General features: G+C 31.0%; 2 protein-coding genes across 3 annotated transcripts; one reads left to right on the top strand and one right to left on the bottom strand.

The window, feature by feature from the left end:
* Positions 1–10902: 10902 nt before the first annotated feature.
* LOC105790427 (zinc finger protein 6) lies at positions 10903–11784 on the top strand. The gene has a single exon (XM_012618016.2). It carries the CDS (start codon positions 11075–11077, stop codon positions 11666–11668), a length of 594 nt encoding a protein of 197 aa, XP_012473470.1. The 5' UTR covers positions 10903–11074; the 3' UTR covers positions 11669–11784.
* Positions 11785–17394: 5610 nt separating this feature from the next.
* On the bottom strand, positions 17395–24580 carry LOC105790426 (uncharacterized). 2 transcript variants are annotated; one of them, XM_012618012.2, is made up of 23 exons: positions 24278–24580; positions 23875–23954; positions 23654–23740; positions 23501–23551; positions 23281–23398; positions 23090–23146; positions 22462–22526; positions 22212–22295; positions 21708–21758; positions 21553–21615; positions 21403–21449; positions 20991–21060; positions 20840–20902; positions 20356–20445; positions 20237–20275; positions 19714–19863; positions 19556–19633; positions 19384–19469; positions 18909–18957; positions 18723–18803; positions 18462–18555; positions 18249–18353; positions 17395–17778 (listed from the first exon to the last, which is right to left on the bottom strand). In XM_012618012.2, exons 1-22 carry the CDS (start codon positions 24393–24395, stop codon positions 18289–18291), a joined length of 1686 nt encoding a protein of 561 aa, XP_012473466.1. In that variant the 5' UTR covers positions 24396–24580; the 3' UTR covers positions 17395–17778; positions 18249–18288. The 2 variants fall into 2 exon arrangements, with proteins under 2 accessions (XP_012473466.1, XP_012473469.1); XM_012618015.2 differs by having other exon boundaries at positions 23875–24191; positions 24278–24579.
* Between the last annotated feature and the right edge of the window lie 1084 nt (positions 24581–25664).

Genomic DNA, 25664 nt, shown 5'->3' with positions numbered 1-25664 from the left:
CAAGCCTTATTGAACTATACGTTTTTAATATTATTTTAAATATTTTTTATATTATTACATTATGTTACTATCCTTAGTATATATTATTAACTCTAAGCTTAATTATCGAGCTGAACTCAAACTGAAACTTGAATATGTATGAGCTTAATTGAGCATTGAACTTAAAAATAGAGGTTCAATCAAGCTTGAACTGAATGTTGAGCTTCGAATTAAGCTCGAGCTTGCTAGTATTCAAGCTTAACTTTACTCGAGTACGCCCCTAATTGCTATGGAAAAACGACCACATAAGAGAGATATCGTGAAAAAAGAATAAAATAGTTATCGAATATTTACCCACTAATAAGGTATTAGCTAACCTTCTTTAGATACTTTAGCTATTAATATTATCTCTTTTCAGAAATTAATAACAAATTTAACTCGAAGTTGGGGGGGAAACGCTCATGTTTGTGCCTTTCTAATTTGTTTCCCATTTGGGTGTCGGCTCGTGGTCTGATTGTTCTCATGTTTTTGTTGTTTCAAATTAGGGGAAGCGGGATTGAGCAAGAGTGTTTGAGCTCAGGATGGGAATCACCATGTGGCTGTGCGGAATCTTGTCTCAAGCCATCGTCACCGTCGCCCATGGGTTCGATTCCCCCCGCGCTCACTCATGTTCCTAGCAATTCAGTGCCAACTTTCAACTTTGATTCTAGATTATGAGTCTATGAACTCCTTGATCAATGATGAACTTTTTCTTAAAGTAAAAAAATTATTCGAATCAACTGATTGAATCTTAATTCGATTAACATCAAAATTATTATTGGTACAAGATATCCTAATCATATCATAAATTGTGATTATGAGTATAATAAATATTATTGCATTAAACCATAACTAATATTAATAATGATTACTCTCCTAATTTAAACCGTGCGATTGATTGAATTAGCCACTCAATAATTTCCCGGTTCAGTTAATTGAATCGAAAGAATGGGCATTGATTTGGCCAAAAAGAATGGTAAGAGAAAGGCGAAATGACAGCATTAGTTAGGCGCGTAGTAAGTAGGTGCAGAACTATAGGCAGCTGCTTAAATATAAGCTGTATTTTATGTTCTGGAATGATGTAAAATTGCTTTGTGTCAAGCATGGTGGGAGATAGCCACCAAATAAAGAAGATTGAACACATGGGGAACTGGTTTAATGTCTCACTAAAATCCATCAGTGCATCAATTCCGACCTAGCTGAACCAAAATTTTACTGATTAAAAAAATAAAGAAAGATATTTAACCAGTGGACTAAAGATTTATGTGAAATAGTCAACTTAATTTGCAAGTAAATATGACTCCAAATACTCAATTCCGATCAAATTTAATTTAATCACAATTTATCTCTCTATATATAATAGAAAAAATTATTGATGTGGAGAAAGGAAAGATTATTTATATTTAGCAATATTTAGGGGGTATGTTTTTATTATTAATGGTAACTACAAGTACATTTAGATATTCATGACGAGTTGATTGAGGCTTAACTCGATTGACATCGGCATTATTGTCAATGCAGGAGGACGTGAGTTCGAGCGTGCTGAAGTGCATTATCCTCCTATGGCCTATGAGTAGTTCTAAACATTATATCAAAAAGAACAAATATGATGGGATTAATGTTCAAAAAAAGAGGGAAGATATTTGGAACCTATAATGAGATGTACTGTCGAGACTAAATTATAGGGTATCCATGATGGGTTGATATTAGCAAGGAAGCGGATAGCTTGGCAGCATTAGACCTTATTCCTGGAATGGGTGAACAATTGCTTTCAAACATGTGTTTCGTGAAGGAAATCGACTAGCAATACAATTCTTTAAATTCTACACAATGATTTAGATGGTTTTGTAGTGTCTAAAATGCTTATAGTTTAAAATACCTATAGTTTTCTGCATTTACCAAAAAAAATAGAAGATATTCATGGCGGAAAATTTAAATTAGAGTAAAAACGTGTATAAGCACTTGATCTCACGTCATTTTTATTATTATAATAATAATAATATCAGTCCATATAAGGTTCAATTTTATAAAAAGGAAAAAAAATATACGGAAATGGATGTGAAACAAGGCTGGATTATGGGAGACACTGCGGTGGATCGTAAAAAGAAAAAGAAAAAAGAAGTCAAGGACGGGGGCGGAGGAGCATGGTCCCTGCGTAGGGTAGTGGGAGACAAGCAATGTGAGGCAGGAGCCAACGGTGTTTTGCAACGTGTCTAAGTACAAGGATGAGTCATTGTATGGCATGTTGCAAAGTACAAGTAGAATGAAATGATTTATTTCTTTTTCATAGCTCAAACCTCATATGTCAGCCTTTATTTGTCCCTCACCAATCCAACCACAACACCTCCCTCTACCTCTTAAGGGAAAAAGACCATCATCCTCTCTTTCTTTCTTTCTTTTGTCTAAAGCATATAAATTACCTTACATTCCACGATTTCAAAATCAAGTGGAATCAAATCTCAAATGAAAGAAAACAAAATTTTGAACGATTATCTTTTCGGTAAATTTATATTTTGGTTAACTTTAAAATTATGATTTAGTTACTGAAATGTTTTAAGGTTACAAGTTTATCACCTGCTCGTTAATTTTGTAACAGATATTAGATGTGGGGATGGATAAATTTACAATTTGGTCACTTTACTATTAATAAATTTATAAATTAGTCACTTAATTTTAAAAAAGCTTATACTTTGGTCAATCAATTTTTACACAATTACTCTCTAGCCCAATAATCTAAAAAATATCAGTAACAACTCAAACCCCAAACCTAGCAAAATGCCTTACCTTTAACCCAACCAACCTACCAACCATTCATTCTTAACCCACTCACCATTTCTCCTTTAGCCAAAATCATAATCTAAGAAAATCCACAATCAAGTTGTTTAGACACCATTATCTTGAACCAACAACCAAATATCATCGCATCCACAATCAAAATAAATAAAAATACCAAAAAAAAAAAAGCAAATAAGAAAAAGTCTCTTCTTTCAATGAGCCCCAACAAGGCTTACCGAAGAAAAGGGACAAAATAAAACTAGAGAAAAAAGAATAAAAACATAATAATAAAAAATTTGATACTCAAACGTATCAAATTCAGTTAAGGGTTAGTCGGAGAGCTCCAAGTGAAAGAGGCTCAATCCAAAAGGTCAAGGAGAAAGCCTCGCTAAGAAGAGGAACATATTAGAGCTAGGTAGCCATCTGAGAACGGTGGATAGAGATCGAAGAGTTTCTTTGTTAGGGCTTCGAGTTTAAATTAGCAGAGTTTCAAGCCATTTCAAGGAAAATTAAATCATAAAGTTAAAAGAGGGGGGGAAGCTCTAGTTCGGTGTATTTCTATGCTGGAAGAGGAGACTGGGCGGTGACAAGTTTATTGGAATACAACTATGAAAGAAGTCCCTAAAACCTCAAAACTTTGAAATACCTCAATGACCAACTTGTAACTTTTTTAAAATTGAATGACCAAAGTGTAAACTTACTAATAATTGAGCGAGCGATCTTGAGAGTACTTTACCCTTTTAATTATAAAACTTGAAATAGAGATCTTATTTAAGGGTATTTTAATTTTTTTGTCATTGAATTCAATAATTATCGATCATAATCATTTAAGTTCTTTTTAATGTTAAAATAAAAATATTGTGATAAGTCTTAAATAACTATAAATTTAGATTTGGTGTAATGTGACACTTTTTTTATTTTGATTTGGTTATAGAAATTCATTGATCATCTTTATCGGCGTCATTTTATATTTATTTAATAAATAAATATATTTATTTTTGTACAATGCTTAGGGTTATTTATAAGATCTCTTTAACTCGTAGATAGAAAGATAAATGCGCTTTAATGCACTCAAATTTATTTTCTCCGATAATAATGCGGATGTCAATTAAAGACTCATCAATAAATAACTACATGTATTTAACGTGAAAATAATTAAATTTATTTGTAACGCATACAATTAAATCAAAATTAAAGTTATATTTGTATAATTGGATTAAATTAAAATTATGCATCACTTTAAAATATATATCATTTTAAAATTTATACCAAATATGTAATAATATTTTTAATAATTTTATATGGCCTTTTTGTCAATTCAATAGATAATTGGATTTATAATAGATAAAAGTAAGGTCCCAACAACCCTCCCCATAACACGTGGTTTTTCTTTTTGGTTTTGTCTTATTTTTCTTTTGTCAGATTTTAAATTTGGCTCAAACCTCAGATTAATTTATATATTTTATTTTATTTAACTTTATTCTTTTCTTTTTACGATATTATTAGTTAACGAATACTATTCTAACAGAAAAATATTTTATCACGACAAGTTTCAAATAATTATTTAAAAAAAAGAAATCCTAATCAATATTTTAAATATTATTTTTATTATTAATATATATTTATAATTTCAAAATATCATATTAATAAACTTAATAGAAAAATTTTAACAACCATAATAATTGGAATTGAATTTTAATTTTAGAACATAAGTAGACTAAATTCCTAAATATAAAAATAGAAGACTATTCGATGTATAAAATATATAGAAATACAAAATATATTTTAACTTTTAAATTTTTATTCTATAATTTAACATAAAAAAATAATTAATCCAACCCAAAGCGGGACAACCGTACAAGTATCAATAGAATCAAATATAAAAAGGAGGTCCTTTCCCTTATACTGCCACGTGACAATCCCTGCCGTGTGGCAACCCAGTGCTCTCTTTTCCTTTTCTGTATTTTATAAAAATAGTTAAATATCATATTTGGTCCTTTTAATAAGTTGAATTTTAAATTTTAATCTATATACTTTAATTTTTAACATAATTTGGTCTTTATATTTTTATTATATTTTTAATTAGTCCAAATAGTTAATATTGTAAACTCTTCGGTTGAAACATTACATGATTATATATAATTTAAATACCCTAAGAGTTTTAGAGATTGACATGTGGCTTCCAATTTCTTTTAGTTTTGGGTTGCTCTTTTTTTAACATTATACGACAATGGTCAAATTTCAATTTTGACCTCTAGACTATGTTGAAACTTGAGATTTAATCTATATACTTTATTTTTGACATAATTTGTTCCATCTATTTTATAATATCATTAGTTAGTCCGAATAATTAATATTGTTAACTATTTCAATCAAAATGCAAACGTCAATTTTTCACAAGAATACTATTCCAATAAAAATATTTTATCGTGATGGTTTCGAATAAGTATTTTAAGAAGAAATTACAATAAGTATTTTAATGATATTTTTATTGTTATATGACTATCAAGAGAATTTTTTATTTATTTCACACCAAAGAATTTAATAGAAGAATTTCAATAGTGGTAACAACTACACCTGAATTTTTAAATCCAAAAGTAGAGGATTATATTCTAGAAAATAAAAGTATGGGGACTAAATTTCAAATGTATGAAGTGTATAGAGATTTAGAGCATATTTTAAACTTTCATAAGTTTATTTTATAATTTGATACAAACAAATAATCAACCCAACATGAAGTGTGGGCTGAGAATCATATAGAGGTGTTCATGAGTTGGGTCAGGTTCAAGCCGGGTCTAAGCATGATATTAACATACTTTATACTTGCCTAAGCTCGGCCCGGACTGAAATATGGGTCTAATATTTTACTCAAACCTGTCTATATTTGCAAAGATTGATTCAAACCCGTTTTAGGCCTGCCGATATTTTTTTAATTTTTTTTAAAATATATTCATATTATTTTAATTTAATTTAATATTTAATAATTTTATATATTTTTATTTATTGAAAATTTTTATATAATAATCTTAACGTTATTTTAATGTCTATATTAGAGTAGTATTATATATTTAGTATATGTTTATTTTTTAATGTGTTATAAAAATTACATAATATAATGTATTATAAACTAATGAATCGTGTCGAGCTCGAACCTTAAATGTTTAAACTCAAGCACGGACCATATTTTAAATGAATCTATCTTTTTTTATCCAAATCCTATGAATAAGTCTATAACCATACTAATATATAAAGGAAAGGTCAACTTACTTTGTTGACACATGGCGTGGATGCTCTCTTCTTTTATGTTTTGCACTTTCTAGAAAAAGAATGGTTAATCTATTCTTTATTCATTAATTTTAATATAATTTTGTCTCTATAATTTTATAATGTTATTAATTAACCTAAATAAATAATATTGCAAATTTTTCGATTAAAATATTATGTTATATATAACTTGAATGTCATAAGAGTTCTAGAGACTAACGGTGACTTCCTATTTATTTTATATATGTGTGTATATATATAAGATAACAGTCAAATTTTAATTTTGGCCCTAAATTATGCTAAACTTGATATTTAATTTATATGCTCTAATTTTTGACATAATTTGGTCATTCTACTTTTATAATATCAATAGTAAGTCTAAATAGTTAATATTGTTAACTATTTCAATCAAAATGTTGACGTCAATTTTTCTTAAGAATACTTATTTCAACAGAAAAATTATTTTACAATGACAAGTTCAAATGTGTGTTTTGAAGAAAAAAATCTTATTTAATATTTTCAACGTTATTTATATTGTTACATGGTCGCTAAAGCGGCTTTTTTTTAATTTCAAAATGCCACACCAAAAAATTTGATAGAAGAATTTTAATGGTGGTTACAACTATGCCTAGACTTTTAAATCTAAAAGTTAAAGAGATTAAATTCTTGAAAGTATATAGTGAGACTAAATTCCAAATGTACAAAGTGTATAGGAACCTAGAATATATTTTAACTTTTAAATTTTTACTCATTAGTTATATTGAAAAGTAAGTTGAAATAATAGGATTTATCCCCTATTGCAATATAATTTTTTGACAAAAACAATATTTTACTTTTTTATAAAGAAAAAAAAAAGGAAATTTAGAGGATGAAAGGTCCCATAAAATATCTAGCTTTCTCCAAAGACTTGGTTGCTTTTGTTAATATGACTCGTCTTTTAAGGATAGACTTGGTGCATTAATGCTACGGGTGGACTTCATAGAGGATGGCCATATGAATTTTTAGTACCTTATGAAGATGTGAAGAATATCATGGGAGATGGACTACTGATATTTGCATTTAGATCGAACTTGTATAGAAAGAATTAATTAACGAGCGTCAAAGTTAGCACTATGATGTATATTTAAGTTAAAATTAAAATTTAAAAAAAAAACGAAGAGATTTCAGCAATTCAATCTTAAGACGTGGGTATAAAGATAGACATCTTTAACCAATGTTCAATCATTCTACCAAGAAAGCTACCTCGCTTAATGCATGTTTTGCTTAGGTCCAGGTCCATATTAGTTCAACCACCCTAATAATATCATTGTAACTCGTTATTAACATACCCTGTAACTCAATTATATTAAATTACATAATTGATCGAAATCTATTGAATGATAAATTCACCAATTAAAGGACACGTGACTTATGAAAGTCACTCTTATATGCCTCTCCAAACCCGATAGTACGGGGATTATCTCTTATGAAAGTATAGTTTGATTTATCGACCCTAATTCTAATATAATTTTATCCTTCTCGAACCCAATTTAACATAGTAAAAAAATAAAAATAATCATTCAAAATCAAATCTGATGTTTGAAAGAAATTCAATTTTGAAATTCTAAGAGGAAAAAAATCTGAAGCATTATGGAAGCAAGAGAGGAAATTAGAAATATGGGTTTAGCTTTTGTTGATGTTATCAATCATCTAGCTTGGAAAAGAAAATGGGTAATCAAATTGGAGAAGATGGAGATGAGTAAGAAAATTTACAAAAATAAAACTTTTCGAATAAAAAAATAGTTAATGTAATTTGTGACTCCTAAACTTAGTAATTATGTCTATTTTAGTACTTGTACTTTTTTGTTTACTTTGGTATCTAAACTTGATAATTAAGTCTATTTTGATTCTTGAACTTGAAAAATGAAAAATTCAATAACGTGACACTATGATATTGTACTATGTCATCAGGTCATTTTTGTTCAAATGATGACATGATACAATCTCATAATTTCATGTTATCAAATTTTTATATTTTTAAGTTCAAAAACTAAAATAGATCAATTGTAAAGTTTAGATACCAAAATAAATAAAAATAAATATAAATGCTGAAGTGTGCCCTTTTGCCAAATTTAGTGAGCAAAAATTATATTAACCTAATAGAAGAATGCATGCATAAAATTAGGGGAAATAAGAAAGAGAAAACATTACAAATACAAGGTAGACGTAAGAATGGAGAAGAAGAGGACGCAAGCAAGAGGAAAACAAAAGACCTTATCTGAAATTATATTATATGCACATAGAGGTATTTCTATAATAAATTAAAAAAATTCAATCTATTTTTTTTACACAATACTTAAAATTATCAGTAGTCCCTCCCCAACCTATAAATAGGAGGATAATATACTTTATAACGCACTCGAACCAACAATGCTCATATCAATCGAATTCAGACTCAATCATTTTGTTACTTCTTGTTACTCCTTTTTCGAATGTATTTGTGTTTGTCTTTTTTTTAGGGTTATCTTTTTTTTTTTTTGAAAGCTATAGTTGTTTGTCATAATTTACACGTGAAGGGTCTATAAATTGTTAAACTACAATTTTTCATTTTGGGTGTGATATTATATATTTCATAATGAATGTCCATTGATTTGAAGATGACAAATAATGAAATAAGTGGATTGTGATTAGTATGAATTGGATGAATGGTTGAATCACTATGAACCCAAACGAGTATGGTGCTTGCACGAAATTAGTATATAAGACGGCGACTCGCAATGCTTAATTAACATCTTGCCTACAGACGATGGCCCTTATAAGTGTTTAGGGTCAGGTGGTCCAAATATTTGCCAATCTTTTTATCATTTTATTCGAAATAATCGATTTTATTTTATTTTCTAAGAATTAAAAGACAATATGTGATTCTCTTTACATATTTTATTTTATTTTTTTAAATTTAACTTCCATCATTCGAGGTTTTACATTGCGGATAGTAATTATGGATCCTAAAAATAACGATAAATAAAAATTAAGGTTGAAAGTTGCCGATAGAATTATGAGAGCAGTGTCACAAGTAGTGCTATAAGTAGTTCTAACTATGCTAGGATATTTCAACCATAGTTGGACTTTATTTAGTTGCTACTTTGATGGGGTGAGTGATTATAATCGGTTTAGTATGTTAGCAAGTTAAAAACAATATATATCTTTAAAACTTGTATAAATGATGTACTAAAAAGTTTTAGCATTTAATCTATTTTTTAGGAATTTTTATTTTGAACGCATTTTATAAGTAAAACAAGTGATGCGCTGCAAAACTAACTACAAATTTGATTAAGACAAGTGCACCTATCAGTTAATAATATAGCTACGGTGAGTAAAGTTATCGTTCCCACGAAAACTAAAAGTACTAGTAATTACTGTCTTTCTATTATTTAATCGAATAATTTGAGTGATTGATTAAAAACTAAAATTAACTAATTAATTACTAACGAACACGACAAAGAACAAATCACGAAAATAAATAACAATCAAGAAGCGAAACAATACCCAAAAAAAGAATCCGTCTTTCATATGTCACTATCAATCTAAATTACACAATTTCTTTATTTAGCACCTTGATCCATAGAAATCACTAAATTATGTTAATATATCTTTCGAGCATAAGAGTAACTGACTCTAAATTGATTAATTGAAATTTCTTCTAATTAAAACATCTATTATTGCATTAACTCGTGCTATAGATTCCCTTAATAGATTTGACTCTAGTTCAGTGGATTTATGTCATCCCATTTCTAAGGTTGCATGCAACTCCACTCAATTACACAAGATCTAATCTTAAATAGGGTCTATTCAACAACCAATTTAAGCTCGTTGAACATGGATCAATAATTTAGAAATATTAAACCAAGAATTAAGCACACATAAAACTAAAAATTTATTGCATAAAATAAAAATCAAACGACAAGATCCATCATAGGGTTCATATCTCTAAGTATTTAGAAAATTAGTTCATACTTAAAAAAAAAAACATCCCAGAGACAATATAACCGAAAGAAATAAAGAAACTCATGATAACTTCCTAAGAAATCAACTAGGAACCTTCAATCTTGACGTAAATCTGCTTCAGAGTCAGCTTCAATAGTGTTTTTCGAGTTGTTTTCTTAAATATTCTCTGACGGCTCACCTTCTATCTTCTTCTTTTTATCGTATATACGTTTTAGAATGCCCAAAAAACTTAAAAATTATGATTTTTTTTATGTTAGGAGTGCAATCCTGTGAAATCGCCACAGCCTACCACACGCTCGTGTGAAATGGTTTAGCCCGTGTGGCTCCTACAGCTTGCTTCGACACTCTGGTTTTCGCTCGTTTTTCACTCATTTTGTTCTCAAGTGCTCTAGTAAGTATCAAAGCATGAATTTAAGGGATTAGAGGCATAAAATTCACAATTAATATTGGATAATCACTCAAAAACGCGTTAAGAATGAAGTTAAAACATGTTACTTTTAACACTTATCAGTAAGTCACTTGATTTTATAGTTTACGTTTTCTAAGAAAAATTTAGAAGAGAATGGTTTAGATGTTAGATACAAAATGAGGTTGTTAAATCAGAATGTGATAATAGTTAAATCATTATTGTACAATGTTGTAAAATAGCAGATTATTTCTCTAAGCAAATCCTGCAAACGTGAAAGTTAAATGTGATTTTTGAATTAACAATTCAATTAAATTTGTGTTTAAATCTTCAATGGAAACCAGACTTTAAACTCTATCCCTTATAAAAAGAATCATAAACTCTAATCACTAATTATAGTAAACTAACTAGCCAATTATAGTGAATTTAATGGCGAAAAAAGCCAAAAACTGCAAAGTAACAACATTATCATTGCATTGAAATTATTGTTTAAATCTATGAACCCACTCAATGAAGTAAAAAAGGTGGAAGATGATGAAACCACTGCAGTGCAGCTATAAATAGAGAGCAGTTTACATCAGTTTATCACACACATGATCATATCATATTTCTCTTTACATCTATACAATGACCGAGAGCTCCATCTCCAGCACTTGGTCATCTTCAGCTGATAAACAATCCGACCCCAAACCCTCTTCGTCGCTCAAGCTCTTTGGCTTTTCACTCACTGACCAAGACGAGGTTTCAGTGAAAGCCGAAGAAGATTTTGGAGAAAGCAGGAAATTCGAGTGCCCGTTTTGTCACCGCGTATTCGCAAATTCTCAAGCACTTGGTGGGCATCAAAATGCACACAAGAGAGAGCGTCAAAGAGCGAGGCGGACCCAGTTTCTTCACACCCATCACCATCATCATTATCAACGCTACATAGCAGCTGCCGCGGCCGCTGCTGCTGCGCCTGTTTTAAGCTCCCATGCTGTACGGTCGTCGCCGCCGCCGGGGCTTCCTGAAGGGTTCACCAGCAACGCCGCCGGGAAATTTGTTGCGCAACAACCGCTGGTGCTTCGGTCAACGCCTTGTGATGAGTGTCCCCATCGGATTTACGTAGCGCAGCCACTGTATTTGGGGGCGTCAGTACCCGAATTCGTTGAATTTGGTGGTGAATTACCGGAGGCGGACATAAGCGTTGATCTTCATCTTAAACTGTCTCCTTCAGGTTGTTAGAACCTAGGATTTTATTAAGTTCCTCGTCTGCTTTTATAATTTACCCTTTTTTTGTGTGTTTAAATGGTCTCAAGACATGTTTCAATGTATTGAAGAAATTGGTCTTTCCATGCAAATTCTGGTCTGCTGTGAAACTAGGAATCAGGTTTAGGGGTTGTTAATTAGAATTACACAAGTTCTGTGGAGATAGCATACATTGAGAAATGCTGTGTGGGACAACATGGAGACAACATTACAATAAAACTTACTACACTCAAAAGGAAGATAAATGTCATGTGCCAAGAATTTATTTTAGGAAAAGTATCCCAACATTATCGACAATAAAGTACACATTAGAAATTAAGCACAGGTGGGTTCTCATCCCAACTTAGTGTAAATTACATCCAATGTCACTAAACTATTAGTAAGTTTATACTTTGATCACGTAACTTCAAAAAGTTACAAAATGGTCATTAAACTATTCGGAAGTCACTGGGTTGTTAAATTCATTCTTGTATGGCCTTCTCTGTTCGCCCCACCTGCACCAATTAGAAGCTCTCATTTCACTTCTCTTCTATAGTTCATTTTTTTTCATAAAATAGCTTTAAATGTCACGAGTTTGTGAACCAAAATCCAAACAAATTTCTTCTCTAATCTCTGACATTAACCATCAAATCGACTTGAATCTAAGGTATATTATTCTACTCGTCGATGGGTACTGATCTATTGTACTGATCTTCAAATCGTCACTTGAAGCTTGCTAGTCGGACTTTCAAAAATAAAATTTAATAACCCAGTAACTTAAATAAATAAATAAAAACTTTTGAATAATTCAATGACTTAAATGAAAACTTTTGAATAGTTTAGTGACCATTTTGTAACTTTCTGAAGTTGAGTGACCAAAATGTAAATTTACTAATAGTTTAATAACTTTGAGTGCGTTTACCCTTAAATTTTTAATTCAAACAATTTTTAGTAAAAATAGATTTGAAAGATTAATAGCCAAAGTGAAAAGGAAAAAAATAAAGGGTTAAATTTTTATTAATTAAAAATATTTATATATGTAGTGATTATAACAAATAATTATTAATCCATAAACAAATATTTTTCATTTTTTAGATTAAATGTATAATAAAATTAAATTTTAATTCATTATCAAAATTCAAGTTCTTCATAATAATAATGATTAAGACATCCGAACTTAATATTTATTTACATATTTAAACTTATTTTAAATTTAAATTTTATTTTTCAAAAATAATTTAGTGAATTTAAATATTTTCAAATGTTTAATTAATGAAAATTTTATTTGTTGCTACCTTAAGTTGCTTATTTACTTAAAATGAAAATTGTAATGGGAGTGCTAGATTGCGATAGTCACTATAGCTTGGCACTGTGAAAACTGTGCAAACAAAATAATAGATAACACCAAAGACTTGGTTACACAATTTGGTTTCTCTATATTTGCAGAACCTAGCTTAATGAGCAATTTCATTATCTTTATTCACAAATACAACAAGTGATTCCCACTTTATCACGTATAGAGATCTCACACTTGTACCTAAAAACTAAAACACTCACATCTAAATATTCCTTTTTAAGGACTTGGGCAGTAAACACTCAACAATGTTTACAATTCAGTTTGCACTCTCTCACAAAAATAGTTCCACAATGAATAGATTAGAACGCACTAAATAAACTCTCATCAAAACCTAAACATGCCTAAAATTAAATTATTAATTTCGGCTTGCTAACATATAATCTAAGTGAATACAAAGAAACTCCTTGAAATAGCTATTACAATTACAACATTCAAAGCATAATCAATCGAAGATATACTCTCCATATTCAGCAATGCAATCTCGATCGAATCTCTATATTCCAATGGTTGAATTGATTCACTCGTATCCAATTCAATATTCAAAAGTCAAGGATTGGTTTTCATAGCTAGACTAAAGTATCTTCAATAATACAACACATTAATAGGTCCAAAAATTTTCTTCATTAAATTATCAAACCAAATAAGACAAGTATTTAAACCATCTTAGTGGGAGTCTACATCTGGCACTACCAAATTTCACTCAGCAACAATCAGCTCTTCTTGTCTCAACAACCTCCCCTTTTAACAATTTATTGAATAGAACCAAACGATATAGGAAGCTAATTACCGCAACCAACAATAGCTCCTCCTTAGCACATACCTCACTCTAATTAGCCCAACTTAATAAATAATATAGTAATTTTAACTATCAATGTTATGTCTAAAATTCGCATCAACAATCAAAATACTAATTTATAACTAAATAAGCAACAGATAAGGTAAAGTGTAACAAGGTATACATGCACCATATCATAGTTCCAAATCAGTTCAATAATTCCACAGCATAAACAATATTAGTAGCAACAAATAAGTATCATCATCTCAATTATACATACCAAATTGAATAAGAGTTCAAAAGTAAAAGAAGTCATCACCACAATAAGGTCTGATTCATCTTCAATATCATCAACATCTTTTGGAGACATAAGTAGATTCATTATCAACAGAAGGACATATACATATAGTTTAGTAACAATCAATAACAGCATAACAACCAAAACACACTCACCACCACTAGCTTCCTTATATAATTACTCCCCCTTTTTGTTCAACAGACTTGCCAATTAAAATGCTAAAGATCCTTACTCTGTTAACTAGACCAAGGAGAAACAAATGTTGAAGAATATGAAGATTAAAACAATATAATCTAATCAGGAGTATAAAATTATTGGATTGAGCGAACAATTGTGCAAGGATCACTTGCTCTGGAGGTCCTTCCTTAGTGCAACCCCTTTGTCCCTAATCTGTTGTATGATCCTGATTTCATCATGTTGGATTTAGTGTCCTAAGTGTAGTATATTTATTTTGTATACTTGTATTTTTCGAATAAATTGGTTTAATAAAATATTCATTAATTACATTAATACCCTTTTATATATTGTCCTTGATGTTTTTGCACGTAAAGTAAAATGGAAGTAAATATTGGTTCATTGGTCAGTTAACGTTTAACTAATACTAAGCGGTATTATGTGACTGGATTGTAATATGGAAAGACGGCTTATATTAGTAAATAAATATAAATATGTCCTTGATCTAATCGAAAATGAGTAAACCGATTGAAAGACTAATATTTCATCTATCAAGTCCAATTGGGGAGATGTTTCTTTCTTGAGCATCGTAGCAGATGACTCCCAAAAAATAGAGATAGAGATGTGACTGACTAGACTGGCAGTACATTAGACATGATCCAAGTAGAATAGATCCATTTATGGATCTATTCAATTGTGACGTTCATTGTGTGGTATATCTTTATCCTGAGTGGATGATAGACTATGTATGCATAACTCATATACTTTGATGTAAGTAAAAGCTTAAGTTCAAATATATAAGGAACCAAAAACAAGTGTGTTGGGTTTACGACTTCTGCAGTATATAGCATCATTTATAATAGTGGAATTTATAGCCTAACTAATCGGTAACTGATATTCTCTCATCAGCATTACAAGATAGATGAAAAATAAACGTGACTACGGGTCATTTGTCTTTATGATAATTGACTTTATTATTATTTGACAATAATTGACTTTTCATGAAGGAACATGTAATGGTTACTATGAGATAAAAATAGAATCATATTAGGAGAACGGATTTATCCCAAAAAGATTAAAGATATCCTATGAGGATAACACACTTATGAAAAAGTCATTGGACAAACACTTATTAGATAGCTTTCGTAATGGTATGTAATTTGGGACAGCTCACCATGATACTATAGTAGAATGACTTTATGACTAAATAAGTTTATAACTAATAGGGAAAAGCTAAAATTTAATTATAAATTATTTGAGCCTTAATTATATATATCCAATCAGTCTCCTCATTAGCTCATTAAATCTAGAAATTAATTGCATGTATAACCAAATGAACAAAAATGAATAAAATGATAAAGTTAAAATGAGTTGCATTCACAAATGAATGCGTTCTCTCACTAAATATAGAAATGACTTAAAATTAAAAATTTAAAATTATTATTTAATTAATTATAAATAAATAATTGAAATTTCAAAGTGGAATCAAATTAATTAGTAATTATGAATTCAATGAATAAAGGAAATTAAATATATTTCATCATATTCTTTTACGGCAAAGTTGTCATGACTTTAACGGAATTAGAATTGGGTTAAGAAAATTATTTAATTAAGAAATTAATTTATTAAATTACTTGAATAAATAATATTTATTTTGGAAAATAGAAAACAAATATTAAGTTGGATTACATTATAAAGTGTTGGGTCAAAAATCTAAAAAGCACATATAATTGAACCCAATACATGAGAGGCTCAAAACCCCTCATAATAGATGAGAGGGGCGGCAACCCTAGTATCATTAACTAGGCTGTGCCACTCACCCCTACTCTACTTAGAGTAGTAGTGTATTTTCTATTAAAATAATATTATTTATTTAAGTTTTATTCAACTAGGATTTTTTTATTTTTCTTTATAAATAGATGGCATCGGTTGACTTAATACACACTACTTGGTTATTGAGCTATCATTATTCTGCTAGAAAATAGTGATAATTTATTTTCTTAGAATAAATTATATTTTTTGATAATTACAATCTTTACCGGTTTCTATTGAAAGAGTTATCTTCCAACTGAAAGTAATAATGTCGTTCTTATTCTGTGTTTGGTCCGTATTGCTAGAGCGAAGAAGGTCGTTTCGATTGAAAGCTAATAATATTACAAATCGAGTCAGTTTTAAAATTTTAAATTTTTTATTTTAAACCGAATTTCCTAATATAGCATGCATCCTGACAAGTACACAATTCTGAGACTCAATAGGGAATGTGAGATGATCAATCACCCTTCTGTCTTCATCATTGCTCGAAGTAACAGTGGGAGTAGGCACTTCAGCCTCCCCTTGCGACAGTAGTATTACAATTATTAAAAAGAAGAGCAAAATATAAGAACTTCCAAAACAAATGAAGAAACCAATACACAACCCACATTTTGCAACATTAAATGAGTATGGTATTTATATTTTGGCATATATGTTTTGTATCACATATTTTAATTATTTAAACAAAATTGTTCAAAAATGGTAGTACCCTTAAATGAATACAATAGTTGCAATATATTTTTTTAATTTTGTATTTATTTTAATAATTCAATTGTTAAATTTATCAATATAATTATATTTATCATGCATGTAAATTTTTAAGAATCTAATCTCTCTATTATATTGACAAAAAAACTATCTTTTCTAATATATACTTTTATGTTGAAAGCTTTTATTAAAATAAATAACTACACTTTGACATACACAACCTACATACATGTTATATAGAACAAATTGAGTTTCTCTCCTAAAACTGAACATTATACTATAGTTTTGTCAATATAATTCCGCAAAAATAAAATTAAGTACAATATTAATCATAAAACTTTTCCAGATTATTTTTAAAACATGCAAATTTGTTTCCTTATGTCGATCAATATGCATAAATTATGATTCCATACCTATTGTCGAAATTGTTAACTAAGTTATAATCATGCAAGCTCGTGTAGATACTATTACCAACTAAGCTGCAATTTTGCATAATGTTGAGACCAAAATATTATCGGTAACTTTGGAATCTATCTTACTAAACTCTAATTTTCTTGTAAAAGTATTACTTATTTCAAGCATATTCGAAGAGATATATATAATCATCCAAAATATATATATATAATTTTGAATATATTCGTATAGAAAAACAAATCCAAGTAACACAGTTTGCAAGAGAATTTTTCTCAGAAACTAAACCCATGAGTTACATCCAATAAAAAAAAATACTTGTACAATAGAAAGGAAATCAATAAAAAATTGTTATATAACTTTCAAACATAGAGCTACAATTTTCAGGAACAAACTCTGAAAATTTGGCCTGTGAATATATCATCAGGTTATATCCCTGGATCACAGCAGATAAGAAACAACACGTCGGTTAAGAGCTCCGACCATAATATGTGCCTTAACTCGAATTCTATTGCAATAAGATTCACTTGAGGAACCCTATACCACAAGACCACCAATCTACCAATTTCCTCCTACATTGAAGGTGCTCGGTATCAGTTAAAACAAAGCTAAATAAGTGAAAGTTATATGTTATTGTACTATACAACGCCAATCAAAGGACAAACAGAGGCTGCAAGCCGGGGACCAAACACTGCCGAGTCAACAGATACAAGGATGCACTGTTCTAGACCACAGCAAATTGCATACGTATAGGAAAATACCTGTCCCTAGTACCGGTTGGGTCACTAGACTGTTTGGACAACTCTCTAAATCCCTTCCCTATGCAATTTGAGTTTTGAAATAATGTAATAATGTGAAAGTAAGAAGAAACATGAGCAAACAATACTAGAAAATCCCATTGACAAAACCTGTCAGGATGCCAGTGTAGACACTAGTCTCTAGAGTAGATACCATCAAGGTCAAATCATGTTCTAAACCAACCAGGTTACTAAGCCTGCCTAAGGAAAGTCCCAACACATTTCATTTTCAGAGGGATCTTTACCTTGTAAAATTGATTTGGATGTATCGATATAACTAGTAAATCAACTTCCATTTTGATGCCTTGTAAGATATGCTTCTAATTTTCCCCTTGCAGCTAATATAAGACCTATAATAGCCAAGACATAAATGTCATTATTGTCTCACATGCCAATTTCATGAAATATTTGCTTATAGAAAACATGGAAACTGAATGACCAAGCATGCTGATTAGTACCTAAAAATAGAGCCGAAGGCTTCCCCGGCCGTGATTTAAATTCTGGATGAAACTGCACACCAACATAAAATGGATGACTTGGAAGCTCCAGAACCTGCAAAACCCAAAAAAAAATGAACTTGTCCTTTTCTTGACTGAAAAACTACATCGAAAAAAATCCAAATCCCCTTGAATTAAACAGCTGGACAACCACCACCACCCCCCCCCCAAAAAAAAAAAAAAAACAAGAAGAAGAAGGGGAAAAAAGACATATAAACCCACCTCCATCCTTTTCCCAGTTTCATCCTTCCCAACAAATTTTAGCCCAGCTTCTTCAAGAACCCCGATGACATCTGGGTTTACCTGCATCAGTGTCAAGCAAGGGGCAATAAATCATATCATAAAATATTGAGTTATGCTGATAGATCCAATTTTTCTCCTCTTTCCAGTTGAATCAGCTCGACTAACCTCATATCTGTGCCGGTGTCGTTCATCTACATAATAAGGATTGCAGTACCTAGCAAGTGAAATAAAAAAGAATTATCATGCATGGCAATCGAAACATACATCAAAATCTTTGATGGAAATTTCCAGTTGCATGTAAAGACCAGGTGAGCTCTAATTCATACACTATTAGAAGCAGCAGCACTCACTGCACAATATCTGTTTTTGGTACATAATAAGGGCTTATTTTACCAACCAACATCTTGATAAATATTTCAGATAAGGTAACACTTCATGGGAAGCAATGCCATCTAAAAGACATAACATCGTACCCTTGTAAATTACTTGTGTTACATAAACCTTGTCATCCAGAGGTCACAAGGCATGAAAGCCCATTGCACAAATGGGAGACAAATGGATTAAGAGTTCTCTTTTCTTTTTTGCAAAGTAGAGTTTGAAGAAGCTTCTAAATTAAACAAACCAACAGATAATAACATACAATTTAGAAGTAACACAATCAGGGGTCTGAAATAGTGTTCTTCGAGATCCCAGTCTCATTGTGCTTCCCATATGTGTTCTGGAGCCCTGACACATAAAATAGAACATAATCTAGTGCTGAAAGAATGTGGAAGGAGTATGAAAAAGTAAAATGAGAAAGAGGAAATGTATACTTCAGGCATAAAAATGACAACAGGATCAGGTGTCTCATCATCGAACTCATTACTGTTTGCCTTTTCTAAACCAAGAACCTGGACCAAATAACTCAAAAGGCTTTTAATGTGTAACTTTGGAAAATAGAAAACGTGCATTTGAAAGAAAAGCCACTTACAGATCTGGCATACTCGATGACAGAGATCTGCATGCCCAAGCAAATGCCAAGATAGGGAACATTGCTCTCTCTAGCATATTTTGCAGCCAATATCATTCCACTCACACCACGATCTCCAAATCCACCAGGAACTAGAACACACTCAGCATTCTACAAAATAGCAGTTCCAAGAAAAAATATAAATCAATTTCCACAACACCTCTCATCCCCAATTCACTTTAGAGTATGCTACGCTGCATAAAAACAGTAGCGCAACCTAAATAGAAAGGATAAGTACAAACTCAAATAAGAACCACCACCACCACCCCTTTTAAAAAAGGATAATTATTCAAATGGTAATCTATGATCCAATTTAAGACAGAAACTCAACTCTTAACAATTACATAAATAATTTAGTTCTAGCCTATACTTGCAGAAAATTAGACCAAGAAAATGCTAAACCAAGATAGGTTGTTAGATAATGAATCTGGCACTGAAGGAAGTTAAGCCATTAAAACAATAGGTACAACTATGAAAGGCTTACTCTTAAACTCTTCCACGCAGCAGCATAAGCTTCTGGTGCCTGTATGAGACAGAAGAATGTTTAGATAGTATCATTTTCAAACAAAAATTGCAATAGCAAAAGTGTTACTGATTCAATACCGATTGGGCAGTATCATCCTCAAGGTCAGAAGCTGCAATCCAGTCAATAGAAGGCTTCAAAGAGCATGCAATGCAAGCATGTAAAAGTGCCTACAAGATAAGGAAAACATTTATAGAAATGGGTAGTAGAAAATAACAATGATTACCACCAAACCTAAACCAGCAAAGCGAAGACAATGAACTCCAATATCCAGAAAACATGCAACCAATTAGGAGACATGATTTAAACCAGGCACCACTAATAAAGAATACCTAGTTTTCAATCAATCACAATACGATATGGCTTTTACCAAATTGATCTAGCTGATACAACACCAACATGTAGAAAATGGAGTAATACAAAGTTCTGAAGTGATCCAAGTGCTAATCTTTCCAACAAATGTATCATTTAAATAATTATTTATGAAAACCTTACCACCCATAACTTATACTAGGGGTAAAATAAAGTTAGTCTAGAAGTCAAAAAATTAAACCAGCATTACACCTTCACAACAGATAAATATGAGTCTGTCAGACCAACATACTTTCCCACCATTGCAATCCTCACCTGCGCACAAGGTTATGTTTTTGTATCACATGAGAAAGATTTCTTCTATTTCAAACTGGACAATTAGAACTAAATTAAGAATACTAACAGAATCAGTGAGATTATCAAATGTTTCTGCCCTCCTGGTCCAAGCTTCTAAATCAGGAGGTGTGGCAATGCTGAAACAGAACTTTATAGCTCTTAGTAAAACTGATCAAAACTTCCTGCAATTAGTACCTCAATCCAAATTTAATGGTGAATTTTGGTAGTTAACAGCCCAACAGTCTGACATGCTAACCAGTAATAAATATAACCTTTTGCCAAGTGCTAAAATCACAGAGATAGAAGAGAAAAATATTGACAATCAACTAGTGATGCTCCATAAAAAACATTGATTGCCTAGGCCAGCCGCATTGTGCAGCAAAGAGTTAAGCCATAACAAAGTAAAATTTATAACAAACTTAGTTATCTGATGATACTTAGAGAGAGAGGGGTGATGAAATGTTGAACCAAAAACTAACCTGAGCAAATTGAGCTGTTTCAGAATTGAATGATGCGCATTTTGGTTCTGAAGCAATATACAATATGTAACATCATTAAAAAGAAAATAAAAGAATGAGACTAGGAATCTTTAAGTTCCAGACAAATGGAAGAACTGCTATAGAACATACTCTAAGTAAGAGAGGAATATGCCAAATGTTGGGAACATCATGAATATTTAGGATGTTTGCAGCCTGTGAAGAACCAGAAGGATAAACACAATCCTTAGTAAAGATGACCAAACTAACTCAAAAGAATACAAACAAAATTTTGCAATCAAATTTACCTCAACGTGACAAAATTGTGAAAGTTTCATCTTTGTATTATCCAATAATGGCTGTAAGTCACCAACCAAAAGGGTGTATTTACCATCAGTTTGGGACAAAGCTCAGGTCAAGAAAACAAAGAAATCAAAAGGATATCCAGCAAGATAAAAGGAGAAAACACAAGTAAACCCTAGGGCTAAAGCTGAGAAAATGCAATTGTTCACAAAATATTTATATGATATGAATGCTACAGATACAATGCCAAGTTATATATGACAAGTTCAACAACAGTTTGCAGCAAAACTTATGCAAGTAAAGCGCCAACATAATGCCGCACCCCACAAAGATGATAATGATTACATAGGTTCATGCCAACACATTTAAAAACTAATAAAAATGCCTAAAAGTGCTACAATGAGCTAACACAATAATACTCCAGAAAGATAAAATGCAATGATGCAATTCTCCAAACGATTCTAATGAAAAAATCACCTACCACAAGAAGTACACACGAGGCAGTGTACCTGAGCTGAGCGACATGCAAGCAGATGAGGAGTCAAGCCTAATGCTCTAAGTTCTCGGACACTATGTTGTGTAGGCTTAGTTTTCTGCATCAGAGAGAAAGAGAGAGATGGAGAATTATTGACACCACAATTGGTGGCGATGTTTAATAAAGAATTTAACTGATATCAGTTTAAAAATAAGATCCAAACAATGACCTAAAAGTACTTTGCAATTTATGTATTATGTTTAAGGAAAATTATGGTGTATTACTTGCTCTCCAACTACACCCAGCACAGGTATTAGGCTGACATGAATGAGGCAGAAGTTATCTTTCCCTGAGGAAGAAAATGAAAATTATTATGACACGTGAGGATTAATATCCAAAGATAACAAATAGATTGATCTCTTTGAACCACTCCATAGATGCAGAATCAAATGTTCTAGATTGAGGTTTAACAGAATGGGAACGGCTACCAGACATTCAGAAACCTGAATAACTGTAACTTCTCATTTATCAACTTGAATGTGTGCGTACATACACCACCGCAAATGCATGTCCAAAGTATTTAACCTATTGACCAGCATAGCCTGGTACATTTGAATAATGCAGAAGTAGCAAAATTGCAGCACTACATAATCAAATTATATTAACACCCCCCCCGGCCCAACAAAAAAAAAGGCTGACACATTCCTTGTGAATCCCGGTTCCTATAGCACAACTTTCTGGTCTGTGACTACATGTGGATCTGAAAGGTCACCACATATGTGTCAATCTAAATAAGCACTGGACACCACATGACAAGGCTAATAATCAAGTTGGAACAAAATGATTGATAAACAAACAAAGCGACAGAGTATTATTACATTCCTAAATAAACAGAAAACAATGCAGACTTACCAACTGAAAAGGACAACTGTCGCAAAGCCTCAATGAATGGCATTGATTCAATGTCACCTGAAGAAACACCCCCATACAAATAAAAAAGAATAAAGCATTTCTCACCCCACAAAAAGAAAAGCAAGAAAGAAAGAATAAAAAAAAGGGGAATTCTTGACACGTCAAGCGTCTTTTTTTAGCATAATTCATACCAACAGTGCCTCCCAACTCTATCACACAGACATCAGCAGGACCCTCTTTTCCATCCACAGGAATGAGAGCAACTGCCTCGATCCTATCCTTAATAGCATCTGTGATGTGTGGAACAACCTGGGATCCACACAAAAGTGAAAAGGACATGAACTTATTGTTATTTGTTACTTTCTTCATGCATACAAAAGTAGATAGATGATCAGTAATAACAAAAGTCACCTGAACGGTCTTTCCGAGATAATCACCTTTCCGTTCCTTATCAAGGACAGACTGGTACGAAAATGCAACAGATTATTAATTTTCACCCACAAATATAACTCAAGTGAAGACTGAACAAATATATTAGCATCTACCCTGAATAAACAGAAATACCTGATAAATCTTTCCAGTAGTAACGTTGTTGTCTTTAGTAAGGGTGACATCTAGGAAACGCTCATAATTACCCAAATCCAAATCGACCTTTTAAAACATTAACATAAACCAAATTAGTCAATATTATAATGCAGTGAGGTCACTTTTTTTCTCTTTTTTTGGCAAATACTATAAGTACAAAATACTTCATGCTAGAGACAAAAGAAGGGGGATAGTAAAACCTCTCCACCATCATCAAGAACAAAAACCTCCCCATGTTCAAAAGGCGACATGGTTCCAGCATCCGTGTTGAGATAAGGATCTGCAAGATACAAAGATGAAGGTTAACGAACAGATTAAAGTAAGCATAATCAGGAGGGCTCTCAAATTAAAAATATAAAATAAACCCAGAAAGAAAAAGTTAAGGAACCAAAGAGCAAGCAATAGCAATAATAAACAGTGAAAAAGAGTGCAGAATATATAAAGCTTCCCAAACAAATGCACTAAAAATGTGAACTGCTGGTCGAGAAGAACAAAACCCAGAAACAAGCCCAGAAGCCTGAACCCATACAAAAAATTAAATAAAAAGCCGAAAATAAGAGAAAAAAATTATGGAAAAAAAGGGATTGTAAGGAGGAAAGAAACCAATTTTAATGGAAGTAACACGAAGGCCACAGGCTTGAAGAACAACGCCTATGCTACTGGCGGTGACGCCCTTGCCAAGTCCACTTACGACTCCTCCAGTAATCAAAACGAACTTCATTTCAGTTTTCTCTGAAGAAACAGTGGACTAAGGTGATGGTGAATTGTATTGCAGGCAAAGTGTTTGATTGTTTGAAGATGAAGAAGAAGAAGCGTAAACGACCTTTACTGGAAGTCGCTTTCCAGGTTTTTCAGCCTTTTAAATAAACAAATGGGTCTTTGAAAGCATGAATAACCGAAACCTTTTTAGGGTACCGCACTGCTTTAGTACAAAGTCTATTACAAGGTTGGTTTTGGATATACAGTGAATTTCACCAGCTGACATTGAAATTTTCTCATTAAAATTCTATTACAGGGTATGTGTATACAAACTACATTTATCCAACATAGCTATCTACTTAAAATTAACATAATGAAATTTTACTTCAAAAATGTATAAAAAAAAAATCTAATCCTTAAAATATTTTCGAATAATATGACTTATTTTAACTACATAAGGAATTTTTTGTAATTTTTAATCGAATTGATACTTGGTTAACCTGTGACACCAACTCAATCAGGGATTCTATTAATAGTATAGATAAATGACATTTCCATAATGTTCTAATCGAGTTCATATTTTATTAACCCGTGGCACCACTCAATCAAAAGTTTTATTAATAGTATAAATATATTTGTGGTGTGTGATATTTAGAATTCATGTGTACTTAAAAATAATATACAAATGTAATTTAGTTGTGCATTTTAAAATAACATACAAATGTAAGATTTCATTGATACAGATGATATGGATTCAAAATTCATCATATGTAATTTTTTATTAAATTTATTAAAATATAGAAAGATAAAAAGTACCACTATTCTAATATAAATTATTTATATTTGTAATGGTATTTTCGTAATTTCCTTAATCGAATTGATGATCAATTGACCCGTGACACTAATTCGATCAAAAGTTAATATAAATATACAAATAATGTGGATGAAACATTTTATGTAACAACATTGAAACGTATTAAAAGATTAAAATAAAACTTTGATTCAAGTGGTAAAACAAATTTTTATAGATTCTAGTGGCATGGACGTCAAGTTTCATCACGTACAAATTTTTTATTGGTTTTATTAAATATAAAAAAACTCTCGCAATAATATAATTTATTTATACATAGAATGATATTTTTTATTTTTAATCAAATTGGAAGTCGGTTGACACATTATTTAATATATCTATTTAAATATTTATTTTGAAAGACTAACTATTTTAATTATATAATTATCTTATTTTTACTATTTTTAAATGATTAACTGAGTTATTATGACCATCAATTAA

The sequence above is a fragment of the Gossypium raimondii genome, chromosome 8 (genome assembly GCF_025698545.1).
Source record: "Gossypium raimondii isolate GPD5lz chromosome 8, ASM2569854v1, whole genome shotgun sequence".
NCBI classification, from domain to species: Eukaryota; Viridiplantae; Streptophyta; class Magnoliopsida; order Malvales; family Malvaceae; genus Gossypium; species Gossypium raimondii.
The sequence above is the reverse complement of the archived record's forward strand: the minus strand, read 5'-3'. Positions and strand labels throughout refer to the sequence as shown.